The following is a 19608-nucleotide window of genomic DNA, read 5'->3' as shown; positions in this document are numbered from 1 at the left end:
CACCATGAAATGGAGTCAAGATGGGAGGAAAAAAGTGGTTCTGCAATGGTTGTGATTATTTCAACTTCATCTTCACTCAGTTATGGAAGCTAGTATAAGATTGTCTTAACTTGTACATGAATAAGTCCTCATTCTAAATAAGCAGCAGCAACTAGAGAAACATCTTTCTGTCCCACAATATTATGTCATTCCATGTGTCATGAGATATAAATGATCAGAAAAATACTTAATAATTAAATTTTTAACTTATATATTTTTTCAACCAATCATAACTCATGATACATAGAGCGACACAAAATGTGAGACAGAACATATGACACGCATTCAGAGTATTTGCAATTAAGCATGCTATCATCATCTTAAAGTATCATCAACAAAGCTCTATTTTGAAGCTTTCTCCTAAGATTTTTGGAATTTGGAGAGTAAGGAAATAGGGGTGAGCTTTCCTCTCCAAGTAAAACATTTTCTTCTTCTAACAATGCTCCAAAAATGAATGCAACTATTTTATTATAACCAAAGATATCCTCTTACCCATATGCTGAGAAACTAATCCAAAGTATATGACTATCCCTTCCGACAAGTGTTTCCCAAAAATAAAAGATTTAACCTAGTAAGATACTTGGAGATCTAACAAGGATTTAGACCAATAGATCAATGTCTCGCCTGTCAATGAAAATCAGATAAATAGGAAACTATTATGTAATTTTCAAATCATTTCATTGTTATCTTTTATAAACATTTTAATTTTATGTTGCGAAAAGAATTTACTCTTAATCCAACAGCCCTCTATCATCAATGTATAATGTCACATAAATTTTCAATAACTCCTTCAATGTTCAGTAAAAAAATATATCTCGGTTTATCATCTGCATTTTTACATCAAGCATCTAATAAACAAAATAAACCAAATAACTGTCAAATTATTGTATATTTTACATCAAAACAATTACTGCAATTTGCTCACCTTACCAAGTAGAGCATTGGTAATGAAAGCACATTTCTGCAGCTGCATTTTTCCATTTGAGCAATCAATCCCAGAATTGTGTACCAAGTGAACATTCTTTCTTTAGCATGCACAACCTCCTCCTTGTTGCTCTGTCTGCGATGAACTCGCAGTGGTTTTTAATTTGATGTCAACCATGTCTTCATGTTTTGCAGATGAAAGAGTTTCCATCCCCGGCAAGGCTGAAGCAATCTTACGAAATAGAGGCTGCAAATTTGGATTCGCATAAGAAAGACGATATTACGGTCAAGATTAACTGATATGAACATATAAATGTAAAGAAGGTAAACTTGTGAATGAGAAACGAGATAGTTGACTATGAATTTGAAATTTCTCAACAAGACTATTCTATATAAGCACCATGGCAAGAATCATGTTGGGGTTTTCCCTGAGAGAAAGGTATTGCAAATCAAAATTTGAGAATAGCCAGTAAAATGTGTGCATTATGTGATGATTGGGAACAATCGATTATCAACATTGGTGATCGATTAACATATCTGAATACTAATACACATTATTCACTAGCTATATCCATCCTGATAACTGGCATCAGATAGGTGTACAAAAGAGCAAGATTTTTTAGATTTTAGATTGATAAGATGCATCACATACATTAGAATTCAGAAGCATATTATGATGTCCCCAAGAGTTAGCTCACTTGGTAGAGCTGAGGGACATAAAGCGTAAGCACCTAGGTTTCAACCCTTGACAACTGCACAATTTCCCCTCCTCCTTCCCCATAAAAAAACTGACTAAAAAAGAAGCATGTTCTGATAAATAAAAGATATGGGGGGACTTGGAGAATTCATTAATTCTCACCTTGATATTGAAGCCTGCTTTTGCACTGGTTTCTATAAACAATATTCCACTCTCACGGGACTTGGCGTCTCCTTCCTCGATAGAAACTTGCCTGTTTAAGTATCAAAATGGCATAATAAGTTGTAACAAAATTTCATATAGTAGCATCATAACGATTGAATCGAAAACACATATGGAAGCTACCTGGAAATCTCAAGCCATGTTATGGTAATTTATCATGTTAGATATAAATTTACCTTCAAATATGGTTTTTAAACAACTTTAACTTTAGCATGTCTGTCTGAATTTTGAGTGCTATATTATCTATTTTACCATTTTATTACAACCAACCGCTTTTAATTAATTTATTTAATTAACCAATCCAGCAGTTGGGCAATAAATGGAGAGGCTCCTATCATCATAACATCCAACGAGAACATGAAAAAGTAGAAATGTCAAAAAGTTGGAAAACCAAACAAAAGTAAATGCAGACATTATTTGGAAAGCCCCTTCTAATAATAGACCAAAACCCTGTCTTAAAAATACTTCCATGATGAAGCATATCCAGCCAAGCAAACTAGTTAATTATATAACCATTTTTAAGGAACTCATTGCTCACCTTTTATCAACAAGATCAGTTTTGTTTCCAACCAAGACAATAATAACATCACTGCCACGTTCCGTACGCACTTCATCAATCCACTTGTTCGTGTTCAGAAATGACTGTCGGTCTGCATCAGAACAGCTTGCTAAGAAATTCAATAATTTTTTATTTAATGTATGAAACATTGTTCTAAAAAACCAAGCACTAAAGCACATCCAGCTCCACATGTTAACACGAAAAGATAGAAAGGGCGCATAAGATAGAAAGCACACACACATACACAGGGAAGGAGCTGATGTTTTCATAACTAAAGTGTTTTGGGAAAATGAATCAGAACAGGCAGTTCAACACCAACCTTAAAGAATGCTTTCATATGCTACAGAACATTTTCTTAGTAATAGTAACCAATAATTTCGAAGACTCATGTCACCAAGCAATTAAAAAAACAACTTACTGGCTACATCATATACAATAACTGCTACAGAAGAATCTCTTATGTAGCTTGGAATGAGACTTCTAAATCTTTCTTGCCCTGCAGTATCCCTGTGAAGTTATAATACACTGCTCAGAAGACATTCAAAGAACAGGACAAAAAATGGCTACACCACCAGTAATATGAAATCTAATATAATTTTTTACAATATAAATAGACTGATCTTATGAGTTCAAGAAGAATACAGCCTACCAAAGCTGCAATCGGATTGTTCGGTCTTCAAGGTACATTGTTTTTGACAAAAAGTCAATGCCAATAGTAGCCTGAAATTAGATGACCAAGAAACTTGTCAAGAATGTAGAAGCACGAACGAGAAAAAGCAAATGAAAAACATAACATCATCAACCAAAGTAGTGCCAAAATAAAAAAGAAATGAAAACCATAACAAAGGAAAAAAATCCATTTGGAATTATCTGATGTGAAAAGTTGATAAGGTAATAAGTAACATAAATCAGCAGCATTCCAAGATGCATAAATTTCATAAGTGTAATTCCCGTAAAGCTCCAATCGCCAACTAAACAAATTATCACAGTTCAAACCTTCAATGACTTATACAAGCTCTTCTTCCCACTCAAGATATAGATCAGTGCATGAATGCAACAACTGATTCACAAGCAACTGGTTTAATTCCTAACATAAACAACTTAGTACTATATCAAAATGAATATACATCAACAACAACAATCAAGCCTTGAATTTATATATCTATTCCTTCTATAAGAACATCATTCAACACATAAAAAATATTCATAGAAAAAGCATCTCTGAAAGTACATTGCACAATATCCATCTCATCCAATCCTTCCAAGTCTAGATCCTAATCACACGCAATTTTGTGGTGTTGAAGATTTCTGCAATCACAACTTTGTTGCATTTTTCCGCAATTTTCATAATCGCAGCGCATCCACGATTTAAAACCACGGTAGTTAATACGATAGCTCACAAATTGTTAACATTATGTTTTTCCATAGATACATGGTTCCATCCTTTAACATGTAACTATTCCTCGTAAAAGAAATCGTTTTATAATAATATTATAAAAAAATGATGCAACACACAACAGAACAGAACTCGTATCACGAAGCATGTAACTAAAACGAAGAAAACGAAAATTCTCAATAATCTTCTATTTCATGTTGATCCACGTAAAATGACATAGCTATACGTAGAACTACATAATTTGTTGAGAAAAACTCGGTGATGCTAGATCGCAACGTAATTTAATCATAATAAAAACAAAAAATCAGAAAATAAAATTGAAATACCTGATAGGTAGTGTCGAATTTGTCGTACATAAAGCGAGTGATGATGCTGGTTTTTCCAACAGATTGATCTCCTAAGAAAACTAGCTTGTATTTCGCCAATGGAGAAACCGTCGCCATTTTCAAATGTTTCTGAGATCTAGATCTCAATCTCTCAACAAATAATAATAGATAGAAGAAGAAGAAGTTGACGATGACCAACACAATACAACACAACACGCTATTCGCAATTTTCAACGTGAGTTGGCTTTATATATAATCTTCACAATACTTCATTTTATGTGTCAATTCTATGTGTACGAATTTATCTTGGAAAAAAATATTTAAGTTAAAATTCAATTTTTAATTAATTTTTTAAGCAATCACAAGGTCATAACACATAAAGTGGCACACCAAGTGTGGCTATCACATGTCCTCGTTCATGTCTCACTTGGTGTACCAAGTCGATCACAAAACTCCATTCATTTAAAAAGAAAAATTATAAAAACAGAAATTAATATTTTAATATTATTTTGTGATGTTTGATTAGTTCGGGACAGGAGACGGGAAAATCATGGGACATGTGATCCTTGTCCCATCACATATAGCCTTTAACAAATATGAGTCTAATTAATAGTTAATATATTATTTATCATTCATTTGCATCAACACTTCGATAACCTTTACGTATATATGTGTCCAGGTATCTAATACAGATAGTCTATGACACTTCATGGATATATGGATATGTACTAACAGTGTATTACACAATAGCATTTTAAAAGAGAGAAAAACATAACACAACCAATTAAGTAGAAGAGAGAAATATAATATACAATATATCAAGTAGACTTGTAGCAAAAGAAATAACACAAAAACGCGTGTATTGCATAGAGAATTAAGTGAAAATATCTATGCATAATGTTGATCGTCGATCAAATAAGATCCATAACAATAATAATTATACGTTTATTATGTTTTATTTTGTATTTAGTGATGTCTGCAAAATATGTTCCTTATTTGGAAATCCATAATAATAATAATTATACGTTTATTATGTTTTACGGATTTTAGGTAAATATTTTATATGTGTACCCAAACATATCGTATTCTGCATTTTTTAAGAAATGCATATTGTTGTATCAGATATGTATCGTATTCAATACTTGTATTATATCCGATACTCGTATCAGTATGAGTGTTTCATAGTTGATTATATTTATCAAAGAGATAATAATTAAACTTAAATGATAAGTGATATAATGATAAATACATACATTTATTTTTCTATATTTTTTTTGTATAATAATCTTAAGAAAAACAATTTCAACGATTCCACATCCTCTCCAGATAAAATGTTTAAAAGTCTAAATTTTAAAGAAAATAATTTTAAAAATTATCAAATCCACTTTTACATCATATTCCAGTAATAAAGGTGATTTCAAACAAGATCTTAGCTGTAGCCCAAAGTTGAATTAAGAAAATATTTTATTATAGAAATAAGTATCATTCTTTTATTTGATTTTTTTTATTATCTATAGACATAATTCTGTTGGAATCATAAATAAGATTAATTCAATCAATAGAGTGACAGTTATTGGGATAGACAATCACGTAACCTAGACGAGATTAGTTCATTACTCAAAATGGTGAAAATACTCTTAATAATAGTCTCCAAAAAAATATTATGCCAATGGAGGTTTTTTCATACAAACCTTTTGCTTAAGGGATGTGTACATGTATAACTTATTTTAGGAAAGTAGTTGAAATTGACAAAAAAAATTGAAAAGAAATTATGAGTCTTTGATTCTTAATTAATTTGAGCAAGATAAAATGGATATTGGTTCAGACAAAAAAAATAGTTGCTCTACATTTTATTCTATCCAATGGTAAATTTAAAGACAATAAAATATCTTCTCATAAGTTATCTTTTTTATCTACTAAAATCGTATTCTACATTTTCATCATTCATTTTCAATATTTTATCTCCTCATACTAGAAGATAAGATATTTTATATGTGTACCCAAACATATCATATTCTGCATTTTCAAAGAAATGCATATTGTTGTATCAGATATGTATTATATTCAATACTTGTATCAAATCCGATACTCGTATCAATATGAGTGTTTCATAGTTGATCTATATTGATCGAAGAGACAATAATTAAACTTAAATGATAAGCCATATAATGATAAATACATACTAAATATATTGAGATTAGGAAAACTAAAATTCTTTCATTTGACTTAGAAAAACAAGTTGCAATGAGAGAGAAGAGTGTTTGAGTTTAGTTAAATGAACTTATAAAACTAAAATTCTTCTGGGGTTCGTGGCTATCCATCCCAACAAGTGTCACTCTTATAAATCGAACTTTCAACCTTGAGATACAATAAGACCTTACACCACTAGATCAACACCTTGTTAGTAGAACAATTCAAAGTTCTAAAATGCTGAGATAAAATATAGCCATCTTCGTTTACAGAATAGGAAGCTACCTTACTTGCAAGAAGTGGATTTACAAGTGAATTTTCATAAGAAAGTGGAATCAATGAAACAGCATTAAGAAAAAAACTGATTCACAATATAGATAAACCATCTAAGAGTGTGGTAGCACAAGAAGATAAGTATCAACTATCAAGAGAAGGAGCCAGCACAAAGACTAATCAACTCGGAACATGATGAGAATCAGATATCGGCGAACCACGAAACACTAAAAGCAGAACTTAAGAATGCAAGTCCGAGATGGAGGAAAAAAATTGCTTAGTAAAGGTGCAATGGGAGAACAAGAAATTGAACAACGAGCCGAAGCGCTGGAGTTCAAAGTGGTGGAAGATAACAACTCTTTTCATGACAAACCGGATGGAGACTTAACCCCATTGGACATAGAGGCAGCTCTAGGCATAGTGCTACTGGACATTTTACATCTAAAAGAATTCTTTAGACTCTTAAGATCGAAAAGTTCTAATAACTTACATATATGCAAAGAAAGGCTTCCAAATGCTGGGAAATTTTTCAGAGACTAGGTGATCGATGCAGCTTCGTAGATTCAGAAGCAGTTGATAGATCTTTAACTTAGAAGTTAAGAAATGAACCATAAGAGATGCAGACTTAAGGAAAGCAAAATACTTTTGTGATACACAAAAAATGAGGATGCGTATGCTTGTATGTAAGACTGTAGCAACTAAAAAATACGGGAAATGTACAAATGTATCGAAGAATTCATCTACGTACTTTATTCTAACAACACCCGTGATGCTTATGACAAACAGCAAAACAGAACACACCCTTCGAACTGTGATATTCAAATAATGGAGCACTTACATTGTCACCATTCATATATGGGGAACAAATAATCCTATCGGGAAGTTCTTTATAGCAGTATTGTTTCTCAATTCTCAATTCGGTTGAGCACACTTTCTTTCATTATAACACTTTCCTTGCAACACTCCGAAAGTGAAACTAATATTTCATTAACAAACTATTGAAACCACCATAAGCATAGATGGATCCAAAAACATCAAAACGGAGGTAAACTTATCTCAGCGTTCATGGCTTCTACTTACTTCTACATATCCCGTCTCCGAAAGAATCACTCATACTATATTTTATTGCTTATATATTAATAGGCTAAACCTACAAATTGTGATGTTCAACTATTCCAAACAAAAACAAGAGTCAGTTACATACCACAAAAAAAAAAAAACTATTTCGGTATTAATTTAACAACACATTGACATGATAAGAAAAAAAGTGTTAACAACCACTAACAATTGAAACCATCATAAAAAAGTCAAATCATTATTTCATTATAACAATTAGCACAAACATGATTAATAAACAAAATCCACTGAACCATAGAAACCTATGATCAAAACATTTCAATCCTCAAACAAAACAAAACACAAACACAAACATGTTATAAGCTAACTACCTAGTACCACCACCACCACCACCACCACCACCGGACCTCATATTGCTCCAAGGAAACTTAGCAACAACACGATTAACACGATGAACAACGCGATTCCTCGGCCGCCTCTCACCGTTATCAAACTTGAACCTCTCACCCTTCTCATACCTAAACTTCTCAACCTTCTTCTTCTCATCAAGCCAATGCATTTTCCTCTCCCCTTCATCAACAACACTAGACTTCTCCTGCTTATTCTTACTCTCCCTCTCCTTCTCCACTATCCTAATAGGGTAAAGATCTGGGTTAAGAGAAAGTGGGTTCTTAAGGGTAATATAAGCCTTCTTATAATCAGGTTTTGCAATTAACAAACCACCCCTTTTCTTCTTTTTACCATCCATGTTCAAAGTTCGAACCTTTTCTACCTCAAAACCGTAGAGGGATTCAAGGACACGCTTGATTTCGATCTTGGAAGCTGAAGGAATGGTTTTGAGTGCAATTTCATGAATGTTGGTGAATGAAGTTGGCATCAATAGCTTGATGGGTAGGTTTGCAAATTGAACAATTCTTCTTCCAAATCTACTTCCCATGATGATTGTGATGATTCAATTTTCGTTCTCTTTGATGATTAAACCCTAATAGGAACAAGTTCTGCTTATTTCGTTGCTTAGGTTTAGTGGCACTATGAAATTTTGTTGGGCTTGTAATGGGCCTGTGTTTACACTTGCACCATTTCCACTCTTTCGTTTAAAGATATCAGGAGATAATTTATCTCTTCCAGCCAATAAAATACGACATATCTACTATTTTGTTTAGTTTAGTTTTAGAAACATTTTTATAAAAAATAATGAAACATGACACATGTCATGATTTTACTGTCAAAATTAGATATTTTATTCCCTTTTATTTATTTATTTTTTATTTTTTCTCCTTTATAATTGTCAGAATCACATCTGTTGTCTCACAACTTTATATCACTCCATGTGTCAGAAGATGTGATTGATCAAAAAAATATTTAATAATTACAACTTTAATTTAAATAATTTTTGTCCAACCGATTAGAATTGATAATACATAGAGTGGTACAAAAAAGTGACACATTATCTTCTATTTTTTGTGTACTTTGCATTGAGATTAAACACCAAACATGTACAATTTGGCTTTTCAATGATTCCTTCATGCATGGCTTTTTCTTATGTTTTTTAATTAGTTTTTTTATAATATTTTGTAAAATTTTGGTTAATAATTTGTTGATGATATTTCATTAACACTACAATAGTGACGCTAATTTAATGATTTGATATTTTTTATATAAGTGACGTAAGAGATTTTTATACTATCATTATATTATTTATCATTTATTTTTTAATGTTCTTAAATAACAATGACACACATGAAATGGATAATGTATCAATTATATAAATCTTTACACTATTAGTACATGTATATTATGATATTTTTAATATGATTGTATAATTATAATAATGTTATATTGGACGAGTAAACATATTAATAATTGTGATTGAGACCAACAAAAATGATAATAAGAACAATATATCAAAATAAGGTTACTATAATTTATAAATGGAGAGGGAGGCTAATAAAAATTATTAGTGAAAAACTTAGAAAATATTTAGAGATCAATGTTTTATTAATAAACATAATTTATAATATAGTGTTATGATGAGACTAAGACTTAATTATTCTTGTACATTAATTAGTATATGTTGGGACTAATGAATCCAAACAATGAGATATCTTTATACATAGGTTAAAACATTATTACTTCTATTGAGTGAAAAAAATATACAAGTAAGTTTGATATCATATTTTGACTCAAACCTTCGAGACGTTGTGTCTACGAGTCAATCCACTTATACACAAAGTGAGACTCCTTCATTACAATATCGAATATTCAACCTCTATAGTAGAATTAATAACTCTCTATCTACTTGTATATTCACATGATCTCTTACTAGGAATACTTTCGAACTAAGGAGCACAAATTCAATATTTGATTAAGCCGTCAAATAGTGAATGTTGATGCTATATCATGACCTCAAACTTTTAGATATCACATCTATGAGTATAAACTTATATATTATTTATATCATGAACTCACTTTATATACCCAGCAATTCAAATAAGGCATGAAGGTCCTCGTTGGAGTGGCTTGCATTTTCATATAGAAATTGGTCTAGATCATAAATAAAAGGATCATAATAGCAAGAAGAGTATAATATTGATCCACTATCTTGTTAATATAAAGAATTATATATAATTAATGCATCATTCACTTGAATTATTTTCTTTGAAAAGTTAAACATAATTAAAAATCAATGGTATATAATATAATGATAGTATAAAAACTCTTACCCGATCAATATATACATTTTTTTCTCTCTAGCATGAATGAAGGTTAAGAAAATCAGAAATTCTTAATCCAAGGGAATTACGTAGGGATGACAATAAAAATCGAACCCGTAGGTACCCGTCCGAACCGAACACGAATTTAACATGGGAAACTGATGTAATTGGGTTCGGGTTCAGATTTTACTTGAGTTTAAATTTCGGTTCGGGTTTGTATAGCAAATACCCTAACCCGAACCTGCCCTGAAGTAAGACAATTCAATTTAAAATTGAAATTTTTATTATTTGCCCATTATTTTTAATTTCTAATTTCACTTTACATACTATTGGATCTTCAAAGATAAAAGAAATGAAATAATACAAGAGAAAATAAAAATGTTAGAGAAAAATTACACGAAAAAATATCATATTTTCCTTAATATTTTATCATTTTCGGGTTCGGTTTTGCCCCAAAACCCGACGGGTTTGGTGATAATATTTTTATTTTCAACTCCATTAAATTTAAGTTCAGGTTTTAAATTTTGGGTTCAAGTTTGGGTATGTGCAAACCCGCCCCATTACCATTCCTAGAATTACATGACAAAATCTCACGTCTTATGTCGTGGCCGCATTTCCTGGTCCTACCTCATTTGACTATCTATTAATTAACAAAAACACAAAACAAACCTACAACCAAATTCAGTATTTTATTTTTAGTTTAATATTACTATTCTGTTTCAAAACAACATAGGAAAAAAGAAGAAACTCATTTAAAATGTTAGATAAATAATATTTAATTTTATATTTATCTTTCAAAGTTTATTCTTATTTCTATTATTTACTCTTCATGTTATTCACAAACAATGATGAAATTATATTTTGACAAAACAAATTATTATATATATATATATATCTTTTAAAATAAGAAGATAATAAGGATAAAATAAGAAAATAATATTATATGGTTTTTTGGTAGAAATAAAAAGATATTGAGGGCAAAATAGGAAAACACAAATTACACCATGATGAGTGGTTATTTTATGTTTTCCCTTTATTAATAGTATATATATATATATAAAGCCAAAACTTGAAATAACTTCCCTTTTTATTTCCTATTTTTCCCTTCACATTATTTAATTTTTACAAAAAAATTATATAATCCTAAGCCACCACCACTAATACATTAATTAACCACATATCTCACCTTAAATTAAACATTATCGTAAACACACAAAAATATAATATAAAATACACCGAACACAACAAATACATTCTAATTCAAAAAATGAAATATATAAAAATTGAATATGTAGTATCACATAATATTCGCCGGCAGGCACGAAGTGTCAGTACACACTAGTATATATTAAAAGTAAAGAGTAAGATTTTTCTGCAAAGGTAATTGTCCAACCTTTAATAATATTTTAATCATTTATAGGTGTATAATTATATTCGACTCATATAAATCGAAATCCAACATTGTTGTTTCATTGCAGCAGTAACCATGTGTGGAATTCTCGCAGTGTTGGGTTGTGTTGATAATTCTCAAGCAAAACGATCCCGTATCATCGAATTATCTCGCAGGTATACACATTTTTTTCATGTACAATTCTCACTTTACGTTTTTTTTCTTCATTTCTTTAATAACTAATCATTTTTTGCGTTTTCACTTTATGCAACAACAATGATAGAAAGAAATCATTTTTTTAAGACCCATTTGATTGCTTATTAGTTTAGTATCCATGTTTTTGCTTTTCAATGATTCATTCATGCATGCCACTTTTTTATGTTTTTAATCACTTTTTTTAATACAATTTTTTTGCTTAATGATTTGGTTAAAATGTTTCATGAACAACAAAATAGTAACATGGTATTTTTGAATTAGATTTATACAAATGATAAAAAGATGTATACAACAACGTTGTATCTGCCATTCATTTTCAATCATCATGGACGTTAGAAAAAAAGAGTAATCTAAATGAACTTTTTAACGATGCACTGATTATGTATACATCTTTACATTAGATAGATTTAATATTCTTTGGTATTGTTTGTGATGATTGAATTGAAAAATATAGGTTGAAGCATAGAGGTCCTGATTGGAGTGGTTTGCATTGTCATGGAGATTGTTATCTTGCTCATCAAAGGCTTGCTATTATTGACCCTACTTCAGGGGATCAACCTCTTTACAATGAAGACAAAACTGTTATTGTCACTGTATGTATATATATATATATATCTTCATTCATTTATGCCATTATACTTGTTATAATAAAACTACGAGAGAAAAAATGTATGCACTGATGTTGTATGAGTTTTATATACTGTCGCTGTATCGTGTCCACTTTTCATATTAAACCATCATTGACTCATCAAAAAAGTAATTCAAATGAATGGTGGATGATACAGTGACTGTGTAGTGTATAGATCTTTACGCTAACATTGCATAGATATTGCACTCTAGAAATAGTATAAAAACAATAGTTTATGTGCATGTACTTATTTAATGTTTTTGAGTAGGAAAGTAATTCTTGAAGATCACACCATAAAATGCTCCTTTGCTTTATTAATGTAATTTTGAAATTCATGTATACAAAAATGATATAAACTTAAGAAGTGAGAGATAAAATACTTAGGGTCTAAAACATGATGTTCAATTCAAGTAACAGAAACTTTTTGAATATTCATAAGAGAGTGCATTGTTTCTCTGGAAGTGCATAATACACATAGACAGTTCCCTTAATCATCCATACATGTGTGTGTGCAGTATATGTGCTAATAGACATGCTTATAATCCCCGATCTAGTCTAAGCATGTGTTTTCTTTTGAGTAATTTTAGTCGAAAATTTGTTTTTTTAACCCAAAATAAGCTAATTCATATATGCACTAATATAAGATCAAGCAGCCTAGTAAATGTGTTACTTTTCTGAATTTTTAGACCGTAAGACTTAATACTTGCATTGTTGAACATCAACGCGAGTATCGACACCAAAATTCATTTGTCAGAACGTTTAAGGATGTCAAACATACACTTGTATGCAACTATTGTTCTTATTTCACCCTTTAATATTTATGATATTTATACTGTATTGTTTGTATACTATATTTGCTTATTGTCATTTTTTTCATATGCCATTAGGTAAATGGGGAGATATATAACCATAAGCAATTGAGGCAGAATCTGAGTTCTCATCAATTTCGAACTGGCAGTGACTGTGAAGTGATTGCTCATCTCGTAAGTTGAAGAATCAGTTAGACTTAACTTATCGATCATTTACAATTTTGTCATAAATTATGAACATGTCTATTCAATGTAGCTTGTCTTTCTTTCTTCCGATTTTGTTGTGACGACTTTATTTTTCATGTCAGTATGAAGAACAAGGAGAAGAATTTATTGATATGCTGGACGGGATGTTCTCCTTTGTTCTTCTTGACACTCGAGATAAAAGTTTTATTGCTGCTCGTGACGCTATTGGCATTACCCCTCTTTACTTGGGTTGGGGCCTTGATGGTATTTGGCTTAACCTTAGCATTATATGTGGCTTCACCTTCTTCTTTGTCTTCTTCATGTTGTAAAATTTGCACTTTCACTTCAACGTGGATGGTGTAACTCTCGACCTCTCAAATTGACCTCTGATGTCCAATTTAAGTCAATTTAAGAGATGCACGAGTTTGTATTCCGTGGATGCATAAAATCGCTTTGCTAAATAAGTCATGAATATATGCCGTTCGGTGGCTCCAACAACTGAGCTCTTGGCTTTAAATAAGAGCTCCCACATAAATTCGAGAGTCTCAACTGAGTACACCTTTGCATATAATTTTACACATAATGCCTTGGGCTACACACGTGCTACAATGGCCGAGACAAAGGATCGCGATCCCGCGAGGGTGAGCTAACTCCAAAAACCCGTCCTCAGTTCTGATTGTAGGCTGCAAATCGCCTACATGAAGCCGGAATCACTAGTAATCGTCGGTAAGCCATACGGCGGTGAATTCGTTCCCGGGCCTTGTACACACCGCCCGTCACACTATGGGAGCTGGCCATGCCCGAAGTCGTTATGTGTTTCTGCTTTATGACTAGCACTTTGTGAAACAAAATAATGTTTTACCCTCATTTTGCACAGCACATGGATTTTTTTATAACGGAAGTGAAGGTACTAGAATTGACAGTACTCTCTTGATTTCGTGTAAATTATGTCTGAATTCTCTACTACATATTTATCATTGCAAACATTATAGTTTGTTTAATCCACCGGCACTTCTTACATTTTTGAACATGTTCTAATTTTCCGAGGAAAGTAAATTAAAGAACCTTTTTATCTCTCACCTACCCACATAAAATATGTTCGTTTATTCCGAGCTTGTATAATTTTTTATTGAAAATAATCAAAACATAGATTTGCCAATTCACTAGGACTTACATAGTTTATTTTTCTGTAACTAGGCATGCGTAATTCTTGACTTATTGTATTCTTTTACATAAACAAATCCCGTCATTACCCATGTTATTGTCGATTTATTTGCAGGATCAATATGGTTTGCATCTGAAATGAAAGCTTTGAGTGATGATTGTGAGAGATTCATATCTTTTCCTCCAGGGCATATATATTCGAGCAAACAGGGTATCAATAATGTTATCTGCTGTCTGATTTTGACATATTAGATATTATTACACCATATATGTTATCGGTTAAAATTTGCCGTGTTTTCAGGAGGATTAAGAAGGTGGTACAATCCACCATGGTTCTCCGAGCAGATTCCTTCTACACCTTATGATCCAATGATTTTACGCGAGACCTTTGAGAAGGTAAGCTATTACTGTCTTATCCATATACTTCAATGTTGAAAACTTAATTTCTACTGCATTTGCTTAAAAAATGCTTCCAACTTTCTTAGCTATCCTCCATGTCTTGTCTGTGGCTACTATTATATCGCTTTCACAGGAAGCTGAAACCGTTAAATTTCCTTTGGCAACAGCTCAAGTGGAAGAAGCATGGCGCACTAAATTCATAGAAAAACCACGTCGTAAATGAAACATAGTACCTTTTTTGAGAAATTATACTTATTGCATCATCCATATTTGTTGAATCCGATGCACAAGTACCAAATAAGGAGTTGCAAGATCTTAATTCTAGAAGATGTATGGTTTGGGTGCAGTACATTGTTTGATACACTACTGATTTGTGGCAACTATAATAGCTAAGGAATGTGTTGATATTACTGTGTTATCGTGCTAGATTTTGAAGGAAATAATATTTTTCTTCTTCTTTGGGGGAATTAGACGGAAATGTGCTAATATTTGAGTTAATTGTATTGGATACTTTTCTTGTTTCAGAAATTGTATTGACCCCTCTTGAAGTTTATGTTGTCATTATAATTTACTTCCTTTGAGGTCTGTTATCATTACACTTGTACTCTCAACAATATAAACCTCAATTAAAGTCAGTGTAGTTTTTTGACATAAGAAAAATACCAGATATAATTAAGTTAAACGTCAATAAAAGTCCGTGTAAATTTTACTTTTAGCTGACCTCACCTAGTGTGACTAAGGCTTGGTTGTTGTTGTTGACGTCCTTTTGTATAGTCGAGTCACAAATTGATTGATAGCATTACTGATCGTCATTACATATCTCTTAACTCTTCGTGTTTTTTACTGTGATACTATGCAGGCTGTAGTTAAGAGACTAATGACTGATGTGCCTTTTGGAGTTCTATTATCCGGAGGACTGGACTCATCACTTGTTGCTGCCGTGGCCAATCGTTATTTGGCTGATTCTGCAATTGCTCAACAGTGGGGATCACAGTTACACACTTTCTGTATTGGTTTAAAGGTCAGAACTCATTCTCTTGCTAGGTGAAAATGACTTATCTTTGTTCTTTGAAAACTGGAAAGTAGTGTATGAGCTTTTAATTGACTTTGTCGATCTTAGATTTTGGTGAGAATTGCTGCCTGATAACTTATATGGTTCATGATTTGACTTTTCCGCCATTCAGGGCTCTCCGGATTTGAAAGCTGCGAAAGAGGTAGCAGATTATCTTGGTACTCGTCACCATGAACTTCATTTCACGGTTCAGGTCACCATCTCTCATCATCTCGTTCTTATTTTGTTTTAACATGATATTTTGTTATTCTAGTTGCTAATCAGAAGCTACTTTTTTTTTTTTACTTTTCCTATATCAGGAAGGTATAGATGCGCTTGAAGAAGTCATTTATCATACAGAAACATATGATGTAACAACCATCAGAGCAAGTACTCCAATGTTTCTTATGTCGAGAAAAATCAAATCATTGGGAGTGAAAATGGTCCTTTCTGGGGAAGGTTCGGATGAAATATTTGGAGGTTACCTGTATTTTCATAAGGCACCCAACAAGGAAGAGTTTCATGAAGAAACATGTCGAAAAGTAATGGATAATAATTATGCCATTTCGTTTGATTAATGTATTTTGCAAAGCGTAATGTTAGCTTGTTGGCAGTGTTTGGCAGACATGCTATAACGGGACGGAATTGAACATTACTTTTGTTATATGGTTGATGTATTTCGTAAACAGAACAATACAGAATGCACGATTTACAAACCGAGGCATCAACTAAAAGGGTGGAATCAAACAGAATGGACAGAACACTTTGTTCTGTTCTTTCCTACTGCCAAACACTGCCATTAGATTCACTCTTTATCTTTTCGGTCCTTGTGTACTTTACCTGTTTATTCAAGTTTCTGATGATTATGATTTTTGACAGATTAAGGCCCTTCATCTTTATGACTGCCTGAGAGCCAATAAATCAACTTCAGCATGGGGTATAGAGGCGCGTGTACCATTCTTGGATAAAGAATTTATCAGCACAGCCATGAGTATTGATCCGGAGTGGAAAATGGTATTTTACCTTTACATTCTGGTTTTCTTCTTATCGGGCTGCTTAATGGCTCATAGTCTGTCTTATGATTGAATTCCCTGCATTGTTGATTGTTTTAGTTCAAATCAACTTCAAGCACGTCATTTCGCGGCTAGTTTTTGTCTATGGGTCCATTTGTTTAAGCTTTTTCACAAAAAAGTGATTTTTTAAATCACTTATAGTATTTACATGTTTGTTTGGTCGAGCTGTTACTAAAAAAGCGGAAGCTGAAAAAAGCTGAATTTTCAGCTCCTACGTAAATTATATGTTTTATTTTAAAAAGGAAACAGAGGAGAGAGAATGTAAAAAAAAAAACTTTTTATTATTGTAGCAAAATGCAGAACAGTTTCTGATTTACTTAAAAGTTATAAAACCAAAATCACTCTTTTGGAATGTTTTAGAATCACTTTTTTAAGCTTAAACAAATGAGCCCTAAATGTTCAAGTTTCCTTCTTCTGCTTATCATGTATCATAGTCCTTGCTGTATCAAGTCCTTTATCTACTCTTTAAGGTGAGATGGCTGCTCTAGCTCTAGGTACACGATGTTGCTTACCCGATAAAGCAGGTCTATGGACAGTTCTGACAAAGAGTCTCCAAAATTGATTTAATGCGCATTTGAAGCTAATCTTATCTACTTAAAATTTTAATCACATTAACAGATAAGGTCCGATCTTGGAAGGATAGAGAAGTGGGTTTTACGCAATGCCTTCGATGATGAGAAGAATCCTTATTTACCGAAGGTTTGTATCAATTTTTACGTCATGCTTGTTGTTATGCATTGAAGGATTTCTGAAATGCTTGTCTCTCTTTTCTTTAGCACATATTGTACAGGCAGAAGGAACAGTTCAGCGATGGTGTCGGGTACAGCTGGATTGATGGTTTGAAGGAACATGCGAACAATCAAGTAGGCTCAAACTTTTGACATTGAACTTACTCTTTTTATGTCATGCCACAATGTTTGGTTGTGAATTATGATTGCCCGAATTAATAACTAATTTTACGGAATCCCGTTGCTGCTATCCCTTGACTTTTGTTCTTTTTCTCTTGATAAATGGCCAGGTAACAGATGGAATGCTCATGCATGCTAACTATATTTACCCCGAAAACACTCCTACTACAAAAGAGGCATACCATTACCGGACAATTTTTGAGAAGTATTACCCAAAGGTGAATTTTCTGGTTTGGTTACTGATCTCCAGAAGGAAAAAATACAGATTCCCAAATATAGAATATGTACGATTTTGGAAACAACATCAATGGTTACCTGAAAAAGATGACGATAAGGAAGCCATGGTTAAATTGTTCTCGTATCATAGATTCTTGTCCACGAACAAAGGGAGAATAGAATTTTGACCACAAAAGTATGTAGAAATAATATACTCTCCCTTTGTCCGTGAACAAAGATTCAACCATGGCTTCTTCATCTTTTCCCAGCAATCTCTCAATTCTTATCCTTTTTGTTGCAAAACCTTACATGCAATTATATATATTCGGGATTGAATTCTTTCCAGAATTTGGTATGTGTATAGACAGTGTTGTGTTCATCACAACCTCGGCCATGCACCTATCTATCCGAGACTAACCTCGTATTTCACACAAATTAATTGACTCATAACACTTCTTTATGAACTTAAATCCTGTCTCTGATTATGTTGAACCATTTAAACAGAATGCTGCAAGATCAACAGTTCCGGGCGGTCCTAGTGTGGCATGCAGTACTGCAAAAGCGGTGGAATGGGATGCAGCATGGTCTAAAAATCCCGACCCTTCTGGTCGCGCCGCCCTTGGTGTTCATGAAGCTGCATATGAGGATACAGTGGATACAAAATTAGCTGAGCCTAAAAATGGATCCCTGTAAATGAAAAATGAAACTACTAAACATTAGTTTGGTTGTTTTTTACTTTTGACAAACTAGGTACATTGACATTTTTAATGTTTTAGAAGATCATGTTTTATATATGCTGTAAAAGGCATCACTTTCTTATAAACCATTTTGTTTTGAGGATAATTGCTCCTTGCATTCATTGATTTATAATTGAAATATATAAATGGTTATGAATCACCATTCTTCGTGTTATCCACGACCGCACCTTCATCATCGCCACCACCCCGATTCTCAACACTTCTACTTTTGGAGAACAACCTTTTGCTTGTGATAGTGGTTGTTAAAACAATTCAATATTTACTATTATGTTAAATCCATGATAGACTAATACAAGAATCATATAATCCATAATTAAGTAATGTTAGTGCATCCATTTCTAAATCAAAATTCAATAAGCCTTAAACCTACCCCAAGTGCACTAAGTAACTTAA

At 32.4% G+C, this 19608-nt stretch overlaps 3 protein-coding genes across 3 annotated transcripts; 1 reads left to right on the top strand and 2 right to left on the bottom strand.

Moving 5' to 3' along the window:
- On the bottom strand, positions 771–4360 carry LOC109326070 (ras-related protein RABH1e-like). Its single transcript, XM_019558721.1, has 6 exons — positions 4164–4360; positions 3091–3161; positions 2860–2948; positions 2421–2532; positions 1823–1913; positions 771–1210 (listed from the first exon to the last, which is right to left on the bottom strand). Exons 1-6 carry the CDS (start codon positions 4278–4280, stop codon positions 1067–1069), a joined length of 624 nt encoding a protein of 207 aa, XP_019414266.1. The 5' UTR covers positions 4281–4360; the 3' UTR covers positions 771–1066.
- On the bottom strand, positions 7890–8718 carry LOC109326045. The gene has a single exon (XM_019558683.1). It carries the CDS (start codon positions 8638–8640, stop codon positions 8071–8073), a length of 570 nt encoding a protein of 189 aa, XP_019414228.1. The 5' UTR covers positions 8641–8718; the 3' UTR covers positions 7890–8070.
- On the top strand, positions 11883–19275 carry LOC109327090 (asparagine synthetase [glutamine-hydrolyzing] 3). Its single transcript, XM_019560103.1, has 14 exons — positions 11883–11983; positions 12478–12616; positions 13539–13634; positions 13769–13910; positions 14926–15021; positions 15112–15206; positions 16069–16230; positions 16394–16474; positions 16581–16802; positions 17140–17274; positions 17952–18032; positions 18110–18196; positions 18352–18459; positions 18962–19275. The coding sequence occupies exons 1-14, from the start codon at positions 11904–11906 to the stop codon at positions 19148–19150; spliced, it is 1713 nt and encodes a 570-aa protein (XP_019415648.1). The 5' UTR covers positions 11883–11903; the 3' UTR covers positions 19151–19275.

The sequence above is a fragment of the Lupinus angustifolius genome, chromosome LG14 (assembly GCF_001865875.1).
Source record: "Lupinus angustifolius cultivar Tanjil chromosome LG14, LupAngTanjil_v1.0, whole genome shotgun sequence".
Lineage (NCBI taxonomy): Eukaryota > Viridiplantae > Streptophyta > Magnoliopsida > Fabales > Fabaceae > Lupinus > Lupinus angustifolius.
This window is presented reverse-complemented; position numbering and strand designations above follow the sequence as displayed.

What these genes read in the sequence shown, in the direction of transcription:
- LOC109326070 (XM_019558721.1), bottom strand. Translation starts at nt 4,280, where the DNA reads ATGGCGACGGTTTCTCCATTGGCGAAATACAAGCTAGTTTTCTTAGGA. An exon ending in AATTCGACACTACCTATCAG is followed by an intron (nt 3,162 to 4,163) that starts GTATTTCAATTT and finishes ATCTAATTTCAG; the next exon opens with GCTACTATTGGCATTGACTT. An exon ending in TATTGTATATGATGTAGCCA is followed by an intron (nt 2,533 to 2,859) that starts GTAAGTTGTTTT and finishes GTTCTGATGCAG; the next exon opens with ACCGACAGTCATTTCTGAAC.
- LOC109326045 (XM_019558683.1), bottom strand. Translation starts at nt 8,640, where the DNA reads ATGGGAAGTAGATTTGGAAGAAGAATTGTTCAATTTGCAAACCTACCC.
- LOC109327090 (XM_019560103.1), top strand. Translation starts at nt 11,904, where the DNA reads ATGTGTGGAATTCTCGCAGTGTTGGGTTGTGTTGATAATTCTCAAGCA. An exon ending in ACAAAACTGTTATTGTCACT is followed by an intron (nt 12,617 to 13,538) that starts GTATGTATATAT and finishes ATATGCCATTAG; the next exon opens with GTAAATGGGGAGATATATAA. An exon ending in AGGAACATGCGAACAATCAA is followed by an intron (nt 18,197 to 18,351) that starts GTAGGCTCAAAC and finishes ATAAATGGCCAG; the next exon opens with GTAACAGATGGAATGCTCAT.